Source organism: Pseudochaenichthys georgianus, unplaced genomic scaffold (assembly GCF_902827115.2).
Source record: "Pseudochaenichthys georgianus unplaced genomic scaffold, fPseGeo1.2 scaffold_762_arrow_ctg1, whole genome shotgun sequence".
Classification (NCBI taxonomy): domain Eukaryota; kingdom Metazoa; phylum Chordata; class Actinopteri; order Perciformes; family Channichthyidae; genus Pseudochaenichthys; species Pseudochaenichthys georgianus.
Window position 1 is genome coordinate 27,845 of NW_027263312.1, and position 20,220 is coordinate 48,064.

Below are 20,220 nucleotides of genomic sequence, written 5' to 3' on the forward strand. Positions count from 1 at the left end.
TGTAGTTTGACCATTGTAGTCCAGACATACTGATAAAATAGAGCCTCTAACTAATTACCTTAAATAAACTCACTAATTAATTAAACCAGTTCACTACACATTATTCTTATCATTCTTTATGAGCGCAGTAACGGTAAGGTATCTAATTTCTTATGTATTTAGTATTCCATAACTTAGTAACAGAGATGGACAAATTAAAGTAGAGACATGGCAGAAATCCTACACTGAAGCGGGACATTGAACTGTTCACCGTGAGAGGGCGATCAAGAGAAGAGAGCGAGCGGCCCCGTTGAGCGAGTTTACAGATGAGAAGACACAGAAAGATGGAAGCACAACAACAACAAGTAGGCGCTATATTTAGGTGTTTTTTTTGTAAATAACCGACGGTGTCAAGAGGAAGTAAAGTCCCCTGGTTTGTCCCTTATACCCTGACTGCCATGAGAAAACTCAAAATCAAGTTTCCAAAATCCGACACTGAGGTGGTCTTAACGCACAGGCAGATGACAGCGCTGACAAAGTGTTTCCCACAGCGAGACGCTACAATGCCAGCGCCATATACAATACTAATTGTGGGCTCATCATGTTGATTCGGCCACAACAGACAAAAAGAAAAACAAACTCTCGCTCTCTCCAGAGGGGCAGGTCAGCCAGAAAGGCAAGACGGGCCGTTGCCCGGGCAACATTAGCCCGTACCTGTGCACGTCCCTGTCCCAGACTATCTTTTACATCCGTAAATATGTGCCCCTTTTACACATATGCAATTTTGGATTTGTAGTTTGTGTTTGCATATTTATAAAGTATCTTACAAGGGTTGTTGTTGTTTTCGTTCCTCCCCTATAGTGTCGAAGAAGATGCTGGTGCTTCCGATGGACTGGAGGTATTTTCTACTGGGTCTCCGATCAGCAACAGCCCACTGTACCCATAGAGTCCAGTAGAGGGCGGAGCCTGTGTGAGATAGGTTATGTATTGTAACCCTAGCACTATGAGCACAGATGGAGCCCTCTACCTAGGGGCCCTGTCTTTCCTATGCTGCTCGCTGAAGAGGGTATAGGATGACAGTCAGGAGGTGTCGCTGCTTTATATACTGTTTGGCCTGCGCTCGCATTCAGATAGGCTCGCCCTGATTGGCTGGCTAAGATTATGCAAATTCAGTGTGTGAACGCTCGCGTATCATTGATGAAGAGTAGTCCCCATAGAGTCCAGTAGAGGGCTCCGCCTGCGCTTATAGACCTAGGGTTGCAATACGTAACCTGTCGTTTTGTTGAATAGGACTACAGAAGTTGTCGAGGATGTTTTACGTCATTACGCTAAACACGTAAACACTCCCGCTAAGTTTGTTTGCCGTGTTCTGCATGAAAGCAAGTACCTGCCTCCTGCTAACTGTTAAAACAAACGCTTCAACTTGTATCATTTTGAATCTCTGTGTTTGAATACGGATTTTAAGTTGGCGGGACGTTGAAGTCGTGCTGCTGTACTCGGCTGTAGTTCCTTTATAGCGTAACGTTAGCATTTTGCTTCTGGACATTATATTTATCATTATAAAATTATAAAAGTAGGGTAGACATGTGGAGATTATCCGGCTGAACAAAACAAGCATTTATCAAACAGGTTTGTTTTCCACAGACCTTATTTCGAGCTCTTTTCCAAAATCCTATGGAGAAATCCCATTGCTTTTTTGTCGAGGGAACCAGCAGCTCACTTCCGGGTAAATACGTCATCCCTGCACCGCTCTATTCAAGGCAGCTGCAGTGTTCATGAAACAGAGAGACATGAGGATGAACAATAGCGTTAAAGAATAAACACTTTTATTATAACAGAAAGGAATAAAATATTTACAACATTTACAAGTCGATCCAATTTAACATTTCCAAATATTTCCTCCTGTAGGACATGCAGTGCAGATTGTGCAGAATAAGTAAAAAAAAGTGATTTATTTATAATGTGTAACATTTATAAAAGCACATTAAAGGTGGGGTAAGTTTGAGAAACCGGCTCGAGATACACTTTTTGTTATATTCCATTGAATGTTCTCAACATCCCGATCGCAATGAATATCTGAAGTGCTTTGACAAAAAATCCATTAAGAAAGTGTCATCAGTGGAAGCCGTGGTGATGTAAAAAGCACGACCAATCATCTGAGCCGGCTGAAGTAACTGGATGGCCTGCCTGCCTGTCAGCCTTCCATCGGGGCACAAACTTATCTCGTGCCCTCATTGGTCATGTGCGCGTTCGTGTGTGTTGGGGGAGGGGCTCTGTGAGGAAGTGGCAGATTTCTTCCGGCTGTGTATTTTCAAATTCTAGCGCACTCGAGCTGGTTTCTCCAAAATTACCTACCCCACCTTTGAATGCAACATGGTAACAATATCCATCAGTAAACAAAGGGTTTGATGACCTTACGGCTGAATGATCAAACTCACAGTGAAGGCTGAAATAAATAAGTATAAATATGACACTTTACAGAGGTTACACTGAGGTCTTTTCTGACTCTTAAATCACATGTTGGGTGGTCTCACTTTATGCTCAGATTCAGTATGTATATATATATATATGTAAGTCTGGATGGTTTGTTCCTCTGATAAATTCCCCGTATGTATGGCTGCATTGGGGGTTCTTCTCTTATATCTTGTTAAAACAATGCCGGCCATGCTGCCAGATGCCAGAACAGCTGCTGACACTCCAACAGTAACCCAAACACCTGTCGAACTCTCTGCTTGAGGACTTGATGGTCTCTGAGGACTCTCTGATGGTCTCTGAGGGGTGAGCTCTTCAGCCGCTGTGGAAAAGGACAGAATATAACATGAGGAACCATTTTAGTGTTAATAAATAACAGGTTTAATCTAGAGTGAAAACATGACAATCTGCAACCTCCATTCTTCTGAAAACCCTCCCGTGGTTCCAGCTTCTCAGTTTCCCCTTTTCCACTAAAATGAGTTCTGTGTGGGGCTGGTTTGGATCACAGTTGGTTTGTGAGAAGAGATTTATTTTAAAATGAGTTGTGAACATTTTAAACAGTTAAAACAAGCCGTTCTTAAGATTTGAGCAGCAGGACTCATTTGGTCTTTCATTCATACTTTGTTGAGTATCTGCCATTTCCTTTTCAATATGTTAAAGGTGGGGTACGTTTGAGAAACCGGCTCGAGATACACTTTGTTATATTCCATTGAATGCTCTTAACATCCCGATAGCAACGAATATCTGAAGTGCTTTGACAAAAAATCCATAAAAACATCATCTCTGGAAGCCGTGGCGCTGTAAAAAGCACGACCAATCATCTGAGCCGGCTAAAGTAACTGGATGGCCTACCTGCCTGTCAGCCTTCCATCTGTGCACAAACTTATCTCGTGCCCTCATTGGTCATGTGTGCGTTCCTGTGTGTTGGAGGAGGGGCTCTGTGAGGAAGTGGCAGATTTCTTCCGGCTGTGTATTTTCAAATTCTAGCGCACTCATTACATTACATTGCATTTAGCTGACGCTTTTATCCAAAGCGACTTACAATAAGTGCGTTCGACCAGGAAGACACAACCTTGAAGAAAACAGAATCATATAGTACATCAGGTTTCATAGAGCCAAACATTTCAAGTGCTACTCAACTGGCTTTAGGTAAGCCAGTCCTTTATTAGTATATACGTGCTTTGTTAATAGTTCTATTGCTCGAAGTGGAGTCGAAAGAAATGAGTTTTCAGTCTGAAAGGTGTGTAAGCTTTCTGCTGTCCTGATGTCAATGGGAGCTCATTCCACCATCTTGGAGCCAGGATAGCAAACCCACGTGTTTTTGCTGATGGGAACTTGGGTCCCCTTCGCAGCGAGGGTGCAGCGAGTCGTTTGGCTGATGCAGAGCGGAGTGCACGTGCTGGGGTGTATGGTTTAACCATGTCCTGGATGTAGGAAGGGCCAGATCCATTCGCAGCATGGTACGCAAGTACCATTGTCTTGAAGTGGATTCTAGCAGTTACTAGGGATGCCAGTGGAGGGAGCGGAGGAGCGGCGTGGTGTGGGAGAATTTAGGAAGGTTGAAGAGCAGACGAGCCGCTGCATTCTGGATGAGCTGCAGAGGTCGGATGGCACATGCAGGTAGACCAGCCAGGAGGGAGTTGCAGTAGTTTAGGCGTGAGATGACGAGAGCCTGGACCAGAACCTGCGTCACTTTCTGGGTCAGCTGGGGGCGTATCTTCCTGATGTTGTAAAGCGTGTATCTGCAGCAGCGGGTTGAGGCAGCGATGTTTGCAGTGAAGGACAGGTTGTTATCTAGGGTCACACCCAGATTCCTTGCAGTCTGGGTCAGGGAAACAACAGAGGGGCCGATGTTGATTGACTCAACAGTGGAGGACTCTTTAAAGTAGAGACATTCCATACTTATATATACCTGAACATCAGCAGGAGAGGACTCTTTAAAGTAGAGACACTACATACTGATATGCACCTGAACATCAGCAGGAGAGGACTCTTTAAAGTAGAGACACTACATACTGATATGCACCTGAACATCAGCAGGAGAGGACTCTTTAAAGTAGAGACACTACATACTGATATACACCTGAACATCAGCTGGAGAGGACTCTTTAAAGTAGAGACACTACATACTGATATACACCTGAACATCAGCAGGAGAGGACTCTTTAAAGTAGAGACACTACATACTGATATGCACCTGAACATCAGCAGGAGAGGACTCTTTAAAGTAGAGACACTACATACTGATATACACCTGAACATCAGCAGGAGAGGAAGGACTCTTTAAAGTAGAGACACTACAACACTCAAGCTGGTTTCTCAGATTACCTACCCCACCTTTGAATGCAACATGGTAACAATATCCATCAGTAAACAAAGGGTTTGATGACCTTACGGCTGAATGATCAAACTCACAGTGAAGGCTGAAATAAATAAGTATAAAATTGACACTTTACAGAGGTTACACTGAGGTCTTTTCTGACTCTTAAATCAGATGTTGGGTGGTCTCACTTTATGCTCAGATTCATATATATATATATGTAAGTCCGGATGGTTTGTTCCTCTGATAAATTCCCCGTATGTATGGCTGCATTGTGGGTTCTTCTCTTATATCTTATTAAAACAATGCCGGCCATGCTGACAAATGCCAGAACAGCTGCTGACACTCCAACAGTAACCCAAACACCTGTCGAATTCTCTGGTTGAGGACTCTCTGATGGTCTCTGAGGGGTGAGCTCTTCAGCCGCTGTGGAAAATGACAGAATATAACATGAGGAACCATTTTAGTGTTAATAAATAACAGGTTTAATCTAGAGTGAAAACATGACAATCTGCAACCTCCATTCTTCTGAAAAACCTCCCGTGGTTCCAGCTTCTCAGTTTCCCCTTTTCCACTAAAATGAGTTCTGTGTGGGGCTGGTTTGGATCACAGTTGGTTTGTGAGAAGATATTTATTTTAAAATGAGTTGTGAATATTTTAAACAGTTAAAACTAGGGATGCCAGCGATTATTCGATTATTACAGTCTCCATAATCGAATATTATTTTTAAAAATCGATTTTATTTATATATATTTTTTTTTTTGTATGTATTTTTTTTTCTTTTTCTGGCTTAGTTTCAACCAAAATATATATAAATATATATATTCTAATAATAGTAATAGTATTAATAATTGTAAATTGTCATACCACCAGTTTGTTTTACTGTAAACTTGGAGGAAGCCTGCGTGCAGAGCAGACTGCTGCTGCAGCAGCAGCTACACACCGACCCGGCCCCCACCCCCCCTCTCCCTCACACGTGCGACTAAAGATGAACAAAGCGGCAGGTAAAAAGAGTTCCTCCTTGTGGAACTACTTCGGTCGAATAATCGATTATTATTCGCCAGGGCTGCCGAATAATCGATTTTGATCATGGTCAGTTTCTGGCAACCCTAGTTAAAACAAGCCGTTCTTAAGATTTGAGCAGCAGGACTCATTTGGTCTTTCATTCATACTTTGTTGAGTATCTGCCATTTCCTTTTCAATATGTTAAAGGTGGGGTACGTTTCAGAAACCGGCTCGAGATACACTTGTTATATTCCATTGAATGCTCTTAACATCCCGATAGCAATGAATATCTGAAGTGCTTTGACAACAAATCCATAAAAACATTGCATCTGTGGAAGCCGTGGCGCTGTAAAAAGCACGACCAATTATCTGAGCCGGCTAAAGTAACTGGATGGCCTACCTGCCTGTCAGCCTTCCATCTGTGCACAAACTGATCTCGTGCCCTCATTGGTCATGTGCGCGTTCGTGTGTGTTGGAGGAGGGGCTCTGTGAGGAAGTGGCAGATTTTTTCCGGTTGTGTATTTTCAAATTCTAGCGATCTCGAGCTGGTTTCTCCAGAATTACCTACCCCACTTTTAACTGTTCAATTCTTGGCAAATATGATCCAATATTAGCGGCAACATACTGGATGTAGATGCATTAGTATTTGGCTCTATGGAGCCTCTAGACTTCTACTGAGGTTACTCACCAGTGACGTTGAGCCAGCAATCAGATGTGTGTATGTCACACACATAAAACCCAGAGTCATTGGTCCTGAGTCTGGAGACATGAAATGTGATGCGTCCTTCTGTGAGGACGTCTTTGTCCCACTGGAGTCGTACTGTAAACTCTGGATCCTGAGACACTCGGGTTTCAACACCTTCACGTAGTTCAAACAGAACTGAGATTCGCTTTTTATTAAACAGGTGACAGAGGGTAGAAATGGAGCTGAAGTTAGTGTCTCTTCTGGTGCTGAAGGTCCACTCCAGGGTGATGTTCTGGTTCTCCTCTGCCTGATAGGAAGTCTGAGTCACATTCACTACAAATGTTCCTGTGGAGGAGAGAAAGGGGGACTCTTTAAACTGTAGCTATGTTCCTGTGGAGGAGACACAGAGGGACTCTTTAAACTGCAGCTATGTTCCTGTGGAAGAGACACAGAGGGACTCTTTAAACTGCAGCTATGTTCCTGTGGAGGAGACACAGAGGGACTCTTTAAACTGCAGCTATGTTCCTGTGGAGGAGACACAGAGGGACTCTTTAAACTGCAGCTATGTTTCTGTGGAGGAGACACAGAGGGACTCTTTAAACTGCAGCTATATTCCTGTGGAGGAGACACAGAGGGACTCTTTAAACTGCAGCTATGTTCCTGTGGAGGAGACACAGAGGGACTCTTTAAACTGCAGCTATGTTTCTGTGGAGGAGACACAGAGGGACTCTTTAAACTGCAGCTATGTTCCTGTGCTGCTTTACTGAGAACAGCTTTAAAGAGACAAACTGACCAGAGACACAGGCGGTGAGGAAGAGGAGCAGCAGGATGAGGAAGATCATCTTCTTCCTGTGAGAGGACACACACACATTAGATGTCACACATCAGAAAACATGCAGTCTGTCTTTACCACGTGCCTTATTAGGACTTGACACCAGGAACAGTAACATATGTCTGACACTAGATGGCACCAGATATCAACATTATATTTAATTTGAACTGAACCAGGAGATCTTTCTGCTTTGAGATCAGAGAGCACAGCCGAGCTTTTGCTTTAATGCACAGCAGTATAATAATATAGTTGTTAGTATTGCTGTGTGTGAGCTTCTTTCGGTCTGCACTTTCTGCACTATGATCACATTTCATACATCATCATGTTTTTCTGTATCAAAAATGCCCGTGAATGTTAAAACTCATGACCAGTTACAATATCAACACTACATCTCTTGTTTAACAGCCAGGTTGTCACTGTTCCACCTCTTGACTGCGTTTGGTGTAAATAAAGTGGCAAACCAAGTCCAGTCTGCAGTATAGCTTCATATCATCTAAAAAAACGCAAACAGATTATTAAATGGCATGTCTTTTTTGTAAACCACTTTTAAAAAAATGTATAGGTTGAGGAGGGGACATTGACAGAGGATTACAAAAAAACACAGTTAAAGTACTTCATTGTATTGTTGTACTACAGAGTCCAGCATTATCAATTTCATTAAGAACTAATGGTTCATTTTATTTGTATCACTCATCAAAGACAGCAGTAAACATGCATTATGTACTATGATGGGGACTTTGACAGAGGATAACTCAGAAAGTACACAGTAAGTACTTCATTTTATTTCTGGGAGCAGTCAAACTAGTACCGAGTGATCAAGAACTTATAGTAACACATATTCGTATCACTCATAAAATATACCAGAGGGAAAAAACGACGTTGACCGCAGTCCAGAATCGCTGTATAGTTTAAATCTCCTAACAATATTGTCCATTTGTGACATAGCCTTATTATTTGTACAGCCCGCCCCATAATCAGTGGCGTAGGTAGATTTCAAAGAGTGGGTGGGCCCAAAACAAATCAGGTGGGCCCAGCCCATTCAAGACCACCCATACTTAATATGTCCTAAAACTTATGTTAACTGAAATAAGCCAGTCAGAATGGACCTCCTTGAGTTCTCTGATTGGTTGGTTTTGCGGCACATTTGTTGTGAGAAGGCTTAGAGTCAATTGTGTTTGCAAAATCTATTTTTTTGTGCTCAACAATGTTAAATTGCACGCTGAATAACATCTGATATGCTCAAAATGTTTAACTGCGTTCTCAAGATAGAGGCACACCAATATTACCATAGACGAGAACACCTCCACGAGTGATGGGATGGGAAGTGCTGTCGGCTGTGCGTGGTGATGAAAAGCTGGTTCGAGGAGCCCCCAGTGAATGTTTGCCTAGGGCCCCCACAGACACTAGAATCGGCACTGGTTAAGGATGTCGTGTTTTTTCATCAAATCATCTGTCAGTGTCACAAGTTTAATTGAAGTCAGCTTCCGTTTTCCTCAATGAGGTATAGTTTTCCATAAGACCATCGATTAGATCGATGCAATCTGTGACTGGTTATAGTGGAACATTGCAGGCCTTTTGTTGCGTAGTCGCTCATTTCAAACAGCCTGTTGAACATGACGAGAATAAACAAATATATTTGTGATGAGTAAAGAAGTGCAATTTGCAGTATCTCATTCATTCTGGATATCGGGGCTAGTACATGTCCCGTTCCCCGGCAGGTCGTCCAGTCGCCGTTGTATGTCTGGGTCATAGTAAGAGAATCTATCGATTAGATTTATGATTCGAACATTATAAAAGTAGGGTAGACATGTGGATATTATCCGGCTGAACAACACGTGCATTTATCAAGCAGGTTCGTTTTCCACATACCTTATTTCGAGCTCTTTTCCAAAATCCTATGGAGCAATCTCAGGCCCACCCACAGCTACTCGTATGCCCTTAATAGCATTATTTTTTCTTGGCTCAATGTGTGTTTTGGTCGTTTTCGTTGTGATCGCTAAATTCTCCTCGTTTCCCCTGGTTTATAATATTATCACCGGATACTGTGTAGTGATTCAATGCAAGTGTATTTAAGAAAACGAGTGCTTTTGTTTTGAAATCACTTCCGTGAGTTTCGCCCCCCCCCCCCGCACTCCAATGACCATTTCACTATTTGTAAGTTAAAAATCAAAAAGTTAAAAAGCCTCTCAGACGCTCTTCCGTTTACTGGTTTAATGAAGAAAAACAAATGGTCCGAAGATACACGGATTGTTCCTGAGTCAATATCTTTCCAACTCGTTCTCTTATCTTGGTTTAACCTGTTAAGCCCGAAGGTCCCCGTCGGTTTTTTTTCACAACACTGTGTCTCAGGGCATCTTAATATTTAAAAACCTATTAATGTGTTATACCAGATTAACGAGAATAATCTCTGACAGCTAACTGACAATACCAACCATTTTTACAGAAACAAAACACAAGTCTCACAAGAAGCGTTAGTTTAGTGTCCAATATTATCTTTTTTATATATTACTTTTGTGTTTGGTGGAACTGCATCACAGTGTTAGCTTAGCCAACAGGAATGATTAGCCAAAATGCTAAATAGTGTTACTTGTCTTTTTGGAGTTACATTTTCTAAATGAATGGCCAGTGAATGAATATACATGTGTTTACAAATTTATTTGGTGTAATATTATTAATATATAGTCCAATATTATCCTATAAGTATAAGCCAGTGAATTAATCTAATCTCTTTGTTTTTCCACATTTGTTAGATGAGGTGTGACCCCAGCAGGACAAAGCCACACACCCAGAAGACTTTCAGGGAGCAGCTTGCTGCAGAATTTTTGGAGTTTGCTGAAGGCCCTGCTGAAGGCCCTGCTGAAGGCCCTGCACCTCCACCTCCACCAACCCCTTCTCCACCACTCACATGCATGCCCGAGTATTATGGGGAAAATGCCACCAAGGTCAGGAAGAACTGCAGGAGGTGCCTAGATGCTGGACTCAAAAGGGTGAAGACACCTGTGTACTGCAGGAAGTGCCAGGTCCCTCTGTGCTTCACTGTCAAAAAGAACTGTTTCAGGGAGTGGCACAACCTAAATACTGGAACATTCAGGTAGGTATAAAGTTCAGGTAGGTATAACATTTTGTTTATTTAAAAAAAATACTTGTTTTTATATACCTAGTGTGATTTTATTGTATAGTGTGTTGGTAAAATATTTGTTGTTTTTACAAACCTACAGTGTGGTTTTATTGTATAGTACGTTGGTAAAATGTTTGTTTTTACATGCCTATAGTGTGTTGGTAAAATGTTTGAAATAAATCTGCCCCAGTTGGAGTCAAATGTTACCTATGTTTCCGTTTTTTTTTATTGTGCAAGTACACTTACACACAATGACCTACAGTGTAGTTTTATTTTATAGTGCGTTGGTACAGTTACATACACACACAGCTACACGTACACACCTACACACACACACACACACACACACACACACACACACACACACACACACACACACACACACACACACACACACACACACACACACACACACACACACACACACACACACACACACACACACACACACACACACACACACACACACACACACACCACACACACACACACACACACACACACACACACACACACACACACACACACACACACACACACACACACACACACACACACACACACACACAAATGTTCTTAAGAAATATTTTTATTTTATTTGAAGAAATATTTTTATTTTATTTAAAAAAATAAAAACATATTGTTTTAGCTTATTCCGCCTGGACTTTATTTTCATAAACCTCTCTAAAAAGCTCAAATGTCACTTGTTTTGCCTCAATCTTGATACAGGGTACTTATTATATGTTATAATTTGGATTCCTAAAACTTTTAGGCTACTAACCCATCATTCAAGGTTGGTCTTCACTATAAGTAATGGGTTTTCTTTAGGCGGAGACAGGAATTTACATTTTTTTGCTATGTTCCATCTGAATTTACTCTGACACAGAACAATCTATATTGATTCTGACACTTCTACATCCAACTCACAGATGTAACCTTGCTTTGACAACAACAATTATTCATATAAACCTTTTAGAAGTGAAGTTATAGTCATTTGTTCTGGGAATGTCATTTTCGAGCCTGAAACCTGAAAAACAGGCTCGGCGTTTAACAGGTTAATGTGGTGAATGTTCTCTAGAAGAGGTTCAACAGGAGAGAAACAGAAAGCAGCAATGAGATACATTTCCTTAATAAAGTAGAAACGTGTGTTCTTACCTGTAAAGCTTTGAGACTGCGGAGACCTCAGTCCTTACAGTTCTGTCTTCAAGATGATATCATGGTGAATAGGTCTGATCACAACAATATGAGTATTTCACAACTAAAGTTACAGAGGGGGCGTTTCCATCGAGGCTGTTTTGTTGCTGCCAGGATTGGCAGATGATGTTTCCTGTGGTCTGAGAAGCAGCCAATAAACGTCCTGATGTGAAGCATGTGGTCTGCATGTTGGAGTTTCATTGGTTGGTGTGAGACGTGTCTGTTTGATAGGAGAGTCCCTTGTTAAGCATTGTTAGGGAAATATTTTCCTGAGCCCATAACTTTTCCCAGTTCGTTTTACCAGGGGCGTTTCCCGGACCTGGTTTAGCCCCTAATGTTTCCACCTTTAAAAACACTTGATTTTCCAAATAAATCATAAACTGTGTAAAATGATTAGAAGTTGTTAGTAATTAGATTAAACAGAAAAAAGTATGTAGTGCTTCGAAAAAAAGAGTCAACTCTGAGAAAAAAGTAAGATACAATAAATAACTCAAATTATGGAAAAAGTAAATTTCTGGAGAAAAAAGTTAAATCATGGAAAAAAAGTTAAATTATGAAAAAAAAAAAGTCTAATTATTAGTGAAGTCTATTCTACTTTAGTACTTTTAGTTCAACCCGAAATACTAACATATAAACTATGCATTCTGGTACACTCTGAGAAGAAAATAAATAAATCTATTACTACCCGACATATTAATAATATTTTCTGCCATTGTTTGTTTAAAGGCCCTGACACACCAAGCAGTCACCAGAGGACTACACTTGTTCTGAAGCTGAACTTGCTGCTCCACACAGAGAGAAGAGCAAAGAGGAGAGAGTCTGTGTGAATTACTTTAAATTGTGGGTAAGGGTAGATAGCTCCCATCGTTCTGTGACCTGTCAATCATCAAACCGGGGGTCATATTTCATCATGTGTTCATTTTTATCTGAAGTTGTATGTCACAATCTGTCTGTGTTGTGTGGTGTCTTGTCTTTTTCTGTCTTTGGTTTCATGTTTTATTTTGAAAAGTCTTCACCTCCTGTCTTGCCTGTTGCTGTCTGTCTGTTTTCCCTCCTACCTGATTACCCGATTGTGTTCACATGGTGCCCCTGTGTTTTCTCCTCCCTCCTCACCTGTGTCTTGTTTGTGTGATTAGTCTTGTGTGTATTTAAGTTCTGGTTTTTCTGTCTATCATTGTTGATTCATTGTTTGTCGTTGACATGTGTTCACGAGGTAGTGTTCTGTTTTGTTCCTTAAAGACCTTGAAATAAAGGTATTTGTTCCTGTTTATTCTGCATTTGGATCCTGCCTGCTTCACACACCCTAACAGAATGAACCAAGCACAAATAGATCCAGCAGATGATCCATTTGAGGTAGAATTACAACATTTTACCTTTTTTTTGGCTTGCTGCTTTGATTGGTGGAAGGGAGCGTCCAGTGTTCGGCAGAAGAGGGCCGCTCTGGTAGAGGCGCACCGGTTGGCAACAGAGAAACTATGTTTAGTTAAGTTCTTACCTGACTGGATTTTGGACTTCCTTTCGACATGTGATTCCCGGCCTGCTAGCCCCCTGCCTCCCAATTCCCAACCCCTGCTTCTTCCCCAGTTCCTGCTCCTGTCCAGGAGCCGTTCTCGGGTACTCGTCGAAGAGAAGAGAAGGAGTCGCAGGTCCAGGCTAGCAGCCCAAGCCCCAGAAGCCATGCTTTGGGCTCCAGTACAGGCCCCAGCAGCCATGCTTCCGTGCTCCAGTGCCGGTCCACACAGCCATGGTGCCTGCTCCGGTACCAGCCCACACAGGCATGGTTCCGGCTTCAGAACCGGCCCACACAACCATGGTTCCAGCCCCAGTTCTGGCCCCAGCAGTCATGGTTCCAGCCCCAGTTCTGGCCCCAGCAGCCATGGTTCCAGCCCCAGTTCTGGCCCCAGCAGCCATGGTTCCAGCCTCAGTTCTGGTCACAGCAGCAATGGTTCCGGCAAAATATTCATCCAAATTATATAGCAGAATCCACTTTTCATATCTAAAGGAGAACATTTAGCTACTTCTTCATCTGACTTCTTTAGCTAGTAGGCTATTAGCTTACTTTACTATATCCTTCAGTAAAAATACTACAAGTAAAAGTCCTGCTTTCATCTTTAAGTACAGAAAGGTTAACAGCAAAATGAACCTTAGATCAATACGTATAACTATGAGTTGTTTCCCTAAAATATTTAGCAAAATACACCAGTTATATATTTCTTGCTCAGCGTTTAAAGCCTATTAGCTTACTGATTTATTTGTAAACCACTATCTTTTAGCAATGTTGTTCAGTAAAGAAAGCCCTGTATTTAGGATCTTATCTTAGTAAAAAGTACACACATGTTTTTTTTTTTTTTACAAGTTTGTTTTTTCATTATAGTGTACAGTAATCGATGCCTTTCATTTATATTGTAATACCACAGTACACTCTACACACATTTGACAGCAAAATGTACTTCAGAAAGTACGATACACTAGAATTATTATATTTGTACATTCATTTATTTTGCCCTTTGTAAAATGTAAGATCAAGATCAAGTATAACTTTCAGAATTCCAATTTAACATAGCTATATTTTCCCAAATATATTAAATCAAAGATGTTTAGCTGAATACCCTTTTGTACCTTTCTTGGTTAAAGTAAAAGGCTTATTACTTAATTACAGTTATTGTATTTGTATATTAATTCTGCCCTCAATTGATACAAAAAACTCCAAAAAGTGACACAATGAGCAGCAATTTGATCATTTTGGGATGTTTACAATTAGCATTAGTATAATACATTTTAATTACACTTCCGTCCAAATTATGATCTCTTTCCATTCAAATATCCTTGTTGTAAGCTACGATGTCAAAGAGATAAGACCTCTTAATAATGCTTTTAGAAGAGAGTGTGCACCAGATCATAGTATTATTATTGTGTTGCTCTCATTTCCCACACTATCTTTTAAATCCGTAAATCTGTGGCCCTTGTTCACATATGGACCTTTGGAGCTGTAGTTTGCATTAGTATAAAGTATCTTACAAGGGTTGTTGTTGTTTTCGTTCTGCTGTTCCTCCCCTATAGTGTCGAAGAAGATGCTGGTGCTTCCCGATGGACTGGAGGTCTTTTTCTCTGGGTCTCCGATCAGCGACAGGTCGGTGTGTCCGGGCAAATTCTCCGAACTGTTTGCTGCTGACGGTTCCTGAGGAGCTGCGGAAGAAGAGACAGAAAGGTAAGACCAAACCGAGACTTTGTTAACGGGACGATAAGAAATCTTCACCTTACATTGCGTTTAAGTTATTTGAAGTTCTCAGAGGCAGTGGAGACACTATTTTTATTTGTTGTTTTGTTTGTTCTCTGACGTACAGTAGTCCAACGGTTAAACAAAATGAACTTAACTTAACTTAACTTAACTTAGATTTGAGATCTTAACATATATTTTGGTCAAAATTAATTGGTCTGACAACTTTAGACCACAGACATATTAAAAAACAGGCAAGGATCCAACTTAAAAGCAGCAAAAGGAGGACATCAATGGTAAAACAATAGAAACCAACAACGAAAACTGGTTTATTCGTGAAGATGAAGTTTCAACATGTCTTTGACTAACTATTTTGTAGTTTTTTGGGCTTGAAAGTAAGTATTCTTTCCGCTTCGCTTGACAAAACCCCGTGATAGTCCTCAAGCTCTGTGATTGGATGTTTGAGTGTGCGCCGAGGGTTACGCCTGAAGGCACAGATCTTCTTTACTGTCCTTTCTTCTTAGAGGAAGTACAGAAACACGTAACTCTGGATTTGTTTTAATGTTTGAGGTGCAATAAACGACACAGCAGCTTTGTGGCAGCTTTGTGGCATGCCTCGCTCATGAGAGTAACAACTGGCAAAATTACAGCCTCGCCTACTGATTTCAAATGTGTGCTCTAAAATGATATTTATAAATGACTATTATCATGATTATAAGCAAGACAATACATGGCAAAGAAATGTAGAAAATAAACATATTTGAGATAAGGAACGTAACGTGGGAGAAAATACGTTTCTAGCTAAACGTAATTGAGAATGCAGTTTAGTTCTGTGGGAACGTACTTTTTAGGAGACAGGGTTGCCATAATACATTCTGACGAAAAATACAAATTATGAATACAAATAAAATAAGCCTCCCGTGAGTTACTACAAGCTATAAAGTAGATTTTAAAAACGTTTTATAGAATAAAAGCTCACTGATAAACGTTGTAGAAATGCGTGTGTGGGCACCACGACAAAGGAGCCTCATTCACTTTACATTGGGGTTGTTTGCGTGGTGCCGACACGTAAATGTAGCAAAGTTCGTGACTCCACCACGCAATGCGGTGTTAAGGAGTCGTGGTGGAGTCATGCATTCTGGTGAGACCAGGTTGGTTTATGTCCATATCAATCAGATCCAGCTAGTTCTAGCCAGTGCCATATAGATAGAAGAGTTACGACAACGGAAGTCCAAAAACGGTTATCGTCACGTGGTTCATGTAGACGAGGATCGTTCCCCGGAAGTTCATGGCGGGCAATGTGAATGCATTGATAACAGGAGATAGAACTACGATTTTTGTTAATTATTAGTGAATAAAGGTTTTGATTTGCAATATTTATACAACAAATCGATGTGTGAATGTATTTACATCAATATGTTTTTTAAAAAAAAATAGAATTGGCTAATATTAAGTGATAATATTAGGATTAGTGTGAACAACTAGTTTACATGTTAGTAACAGTGCCTTGGTTAAAGAGCCTGTTGCTGTTTATTTATAGCTTTGAATTCTTTAAAACCAATATTATCTTCTTAAACCTGTATGGTAGTCAGGAGCATCACTTTCTAATGTTTATTGATACATTTAGAGGGAGGGGATCTAAAGTAATGCTTTAAAATTATTAGATTAATTTCTACCATTTTCTTAAATTCATGGTAGTTTCAGTAACCCCCTGGTAATTGAGGACACAAGTTATCTAAATGACTAATGTCATCTTTATGGCTTTCAGAAAGGACAGGAGACCGACAGGTGACTATCAAAGGACTAGCAGCAGCATCAGCAGCATGATGATGATGATGATGATGATGATGATGATGATGATGATGATGATGATGTTAAATGTGTTGCTTTAGGAACATCCATTGCAAACACATGGAATTCAATAAACATTGAATAGCATATCATGCAGTTTGTCGGTGCCTTTTCCTCCGTGTTGTCCTGGTTTGCTGTGCTGCCTCCTAGTCGCCACCATGGTTTGCTGTGCTGCCTGGGGATGCTCAAATCGCTCCGAGAAAGGAGTACGAATGTACGGCTTCCCCACTGACACAGAGCGGAGGAAAAAATGGCTGGCTCAAGTCAGCAGGAGCAATTTCACGACCAACAGCAAAAAAATATGTGATGTAATTATATACAAACACTGCATTTGCACTTTTTCACAAAACGAAAGCCACACCTTTGGGAAAGCTTAATGTTTTGTTTAATACAAAAAAACAGGGAAAGGCTTGAAAAACACAGAGTTGAGACTCAGGGTGCAGGGTGAGGGTCTCAGTGCAGGTATTCAGGCTCCATTGAATCCCCCTCTGGTTCTTGTGCTGAAAGAGGGAGTAACAGACAGGAGAAAGGGTTATACACACACAGCACACCTATTGGATGGGAAATGCCTTGGGGAGATAAGGTGTGGTCTCTGTTCCCAACTGAAGTTATGGAACTTTATTATTTGTAAGTATGACAAATGGCATCAGTAACAGATGTGATATGAATTTCTATAAAGTTGTCTCACATTCTTGGTCATATTTTATATACAGTATGTAATGAGTATAACATGTCCAGTAAGTATAACGTGTTTCCTAATACTGTGTATTCAACCACTATGGAATATGTATGTGGGCAGACAAAACTGAGTTGTTCTGTGTGTGAAGTAATCTCAAGTCACTCCGCAGGCACATTTTGATGCAGACCAGTTTGTCAATACAAAAAAGGGCAAGACTAGGCTGAGAGCAGAGGCTATACCCACCATCTTCGTGCATCGCCCTGTGGTCAAAAAGAGAAGGGCCCCTGCACCACGATTCACCCCGGGACCTGTATCTACAAAGCCCATAGCTCATGATCACAGCTGTAGGAGCCAATTAACTGTGGGTATAAAGGTAGGAACCTATGTGTGTTGGGGAGAGGTTCCGCCGGAAGGCCCATACCGTTTTTGAACACACACAAGGAGCACACACGGAACACACACACAAGGAGCACACACACAAGGAGCACACACGGAGAACACACACAGAGAACACACACACAGAACACACACACGGAGCACACACACGGAGCACACGCACACAAACACGGGATTACAAGCAAAGCAAAGGTATTGTGTAAACGGTAATATCGTGTGGTGAATATGGAAAGAAGCAAGTAAATGGAAACCAGTAAAATGGAAATAAATGGACTGTTTCAAACTGGAAACTTTTTTTCTGACCTTTATTCGGCAGCAAACTTGTGTGCGTCAATTACACCCACCAAGCGGATCCTCAGAGGCTTAAAGCGTTGGCTTGGCCTCTACAACAGCTATAAAGTGAAAGGTGACACGGGTATAATAAGTATGAACTCTTAGTAACAAAAGTAATATTTCTTATTTTTAAGTGGTATAATATTTTAAATGTTGGAAAATGTACAGTGCCATGTCTTCTACTTACATTAGTCTCAAATATTGAGGGAAGAAGGGAAGGGATCACTGCCCTCCACCTGCCATCACCCAGCCAGAGGAGCGCAAACAACAAAAACAAGCAAGGTGTCCCGTCATGTACCTGGAAGTTTGGGTTGGCAAAATGGAGTAAGAGAGGGACTTGAAAAACCTTGGTGGCTCTCTACTCATGTTGTTACAGTTGTCTTGGTTACAGCTCTCAAGTTTTTTTTTTGTTGCCATTTCCACATCTTTAGAAAATATGAAATAAAAAATTGAAGTGAAATCAACCTCTTCTCTGGAGAACAAACTTTGATTTCTCTGTCTTGTGAGTTTGCAGTCTTGCAGTTTTGCTCCTCCACCTGTAACATCACTGCCCCTCCACCTGCCATACCGTAGGTTACTAACAAGATTACTTATATAATACAGTGATAGGAGGAATGAGCTCCCCATTGACATCAGGACAGCAGATAGCTTACACACCTTCCGGCGCAGACTGAAAACTCATCTCTTTCGATTCCACTTCGAGCGATAGAACTATTAACAGAGCACTTATATACTAATAAAGGACTGGCTTACCTAAAGCCAGTTGAGTAGCACTTGAAATGTTTTTGCTCTATGAAACCTGATGTACTTATATTATTCTGTTTTCTTCAAGTTTGTATTTTGTTGGTCGAATGCACTGATTGTAAGTCGCTTTGGATAAAAGCGTCAGCTAAATGCAATGAAATGTTTTGTATTGAAAAAACTCTGTATCGTTGCACATGGGTGTGAATAGTTGTTTTTTGCTATTTCGATATTTCCACCCACAAACCATCCATTGACATGCCTAAGCACCAAAGCATTTATACATCCAGGCAAAGCATGTGTCAAAGTCATGGCCAAGATGGATTCAAGCTATTTCAGAGATATGATACACGAAACACAACATACACCGTTTACTATGATGCAATGTTTTTTCACCGTTTGTGTCATTCAAATGAAATTTGTTCCTGGCCCTGGAAAGGTTTTAATATAACATCCATCTCTTAATCTGGCTGATGGTGTACGGGAGAGCTGTGCAGAGTCTAACGTAACAATAGTCTCTCATTTTAAGGGTATGGATCAAGAGATGTTTAACAACACATCTTTTAAAGGGATACTTTGAAGTGGTCAGCTTTTACAGGGTACTGCCTGCCTCTAAAATTAATATATAATTGTAAATAATTTGAGAATGTGTAGTAAATGTTTTTTAAAAATTACAAAAAAGAAATGTAAAAAGACCATTAAAAGATAACCTATAATATTTGAATAAAGCCGAAAATAACCAGAAAGATTAATAAAACGTTTCCCAAAAATATTAGATTAATTTCTGATAATATGTGAAAAAAGTTTCTTAAAAATAAATGTAAAGTATTTTGAAAAGATCCAAAAATATTTGAATAATTCATACCCTAAAAATATGTGAAAAATTTCAGAAAATGTCCGGAAATAAATCATGAAAAATAAATGTAAGAGGTCCATTAAAATATATTCTAAAGTATTTGAATAAATCAGAATATAACCCGAAAGATTACTAAAATATATTAGATTAATTTCTGATAATATGTGAAAAAAGTCTACAAAAGTGTCATAAAGATACATTCGAAAAGTATTTTAAAACTATCCAAGAAGAGCTGGCCAGCTGAACCAACTAAACCAGCTAAACCAGCCACCCTGGCCAGCTAAAGTGTCCAAACCGCTTCTAAACCAGCCTAATACCTTGCATACCCACACACAGTATAAAGGTCGACAACGCAAAACTAAGTCACTGAATGGGAAAACTCTCGCCTCGTGATGCAATCTCACCGAAGACATCCAAGGTAATGTCCAACTATTCTTTTTTAATCAGGTTTCACTATGTTATTCTCTCTCTCAATATCCCTCAACAATACATATTATAGGCTGCTCAGACTTTTATTTAGAGAACATTGTTCTAAATGCAAA

At 40.5% G+C, this 20,220-nt stretch overlaps 1 protein-coding gene across 1 annotated transcript; it reads right to left on the reverse strand.

Moving 5' to 3' along the window:
• Positions 1 to 1,788: 1,788 nt before the first annotated feature.
• LOC117444241 (uncharacterized) lies at positions 1,789 to 11,675 on the reverse strand. The gene is made up of 5 exons (XM_034079895.2): positions 11,567 to 11,675; positions 7,255 to 7,310; positions 6,465 to 6,806; positions 5,138 to 5,197; positions 1,789 to 2,773 (listed from the first exon to the last, which is right to left on the reverse strand). Exons 2-5 carry the CDS (start codon positions 7,301 to 7,303, stop codon positions 2,493 to 2,495), a joined length of 732 nt encoding a protein of 243 aa, XP_033935786.1. The 5' UTR covers positions 7,304 to 7,310; positions 11,567 to 11,675; the 3' UTR covers positions 1,789 to 2,492.
• Between the last annotated feature and the right edge of the window lie 8,545 nt (positions 11,676 to 20,220).

Excerpts from the sequence above, each read along its gene's own strand:
- LOC117444241 (XM_034079895.2), bottom strand. The coding sequence starts at position 7,303 with ATGATCTTCCTCATCCTGCTGCTCCTCTTCCTCACCGCCTGTGTCTCT. Across the intron at positions 5,198-6,464 it reads TTGCTGGCTCAACGTCACTG|CGGCTGAAGAGCTCACCCCT; the intron begins GTGAGTAACCTC and ends CATTTTCCACAG. Across the intron at positions 2,774-5,137 it reads TCAACCAGAGAATTCGACAG|CGGCTGAAGAGCTCACCCCT; the intron begins GTGTTTGGGTTA and ends CCTTTTCCACAG.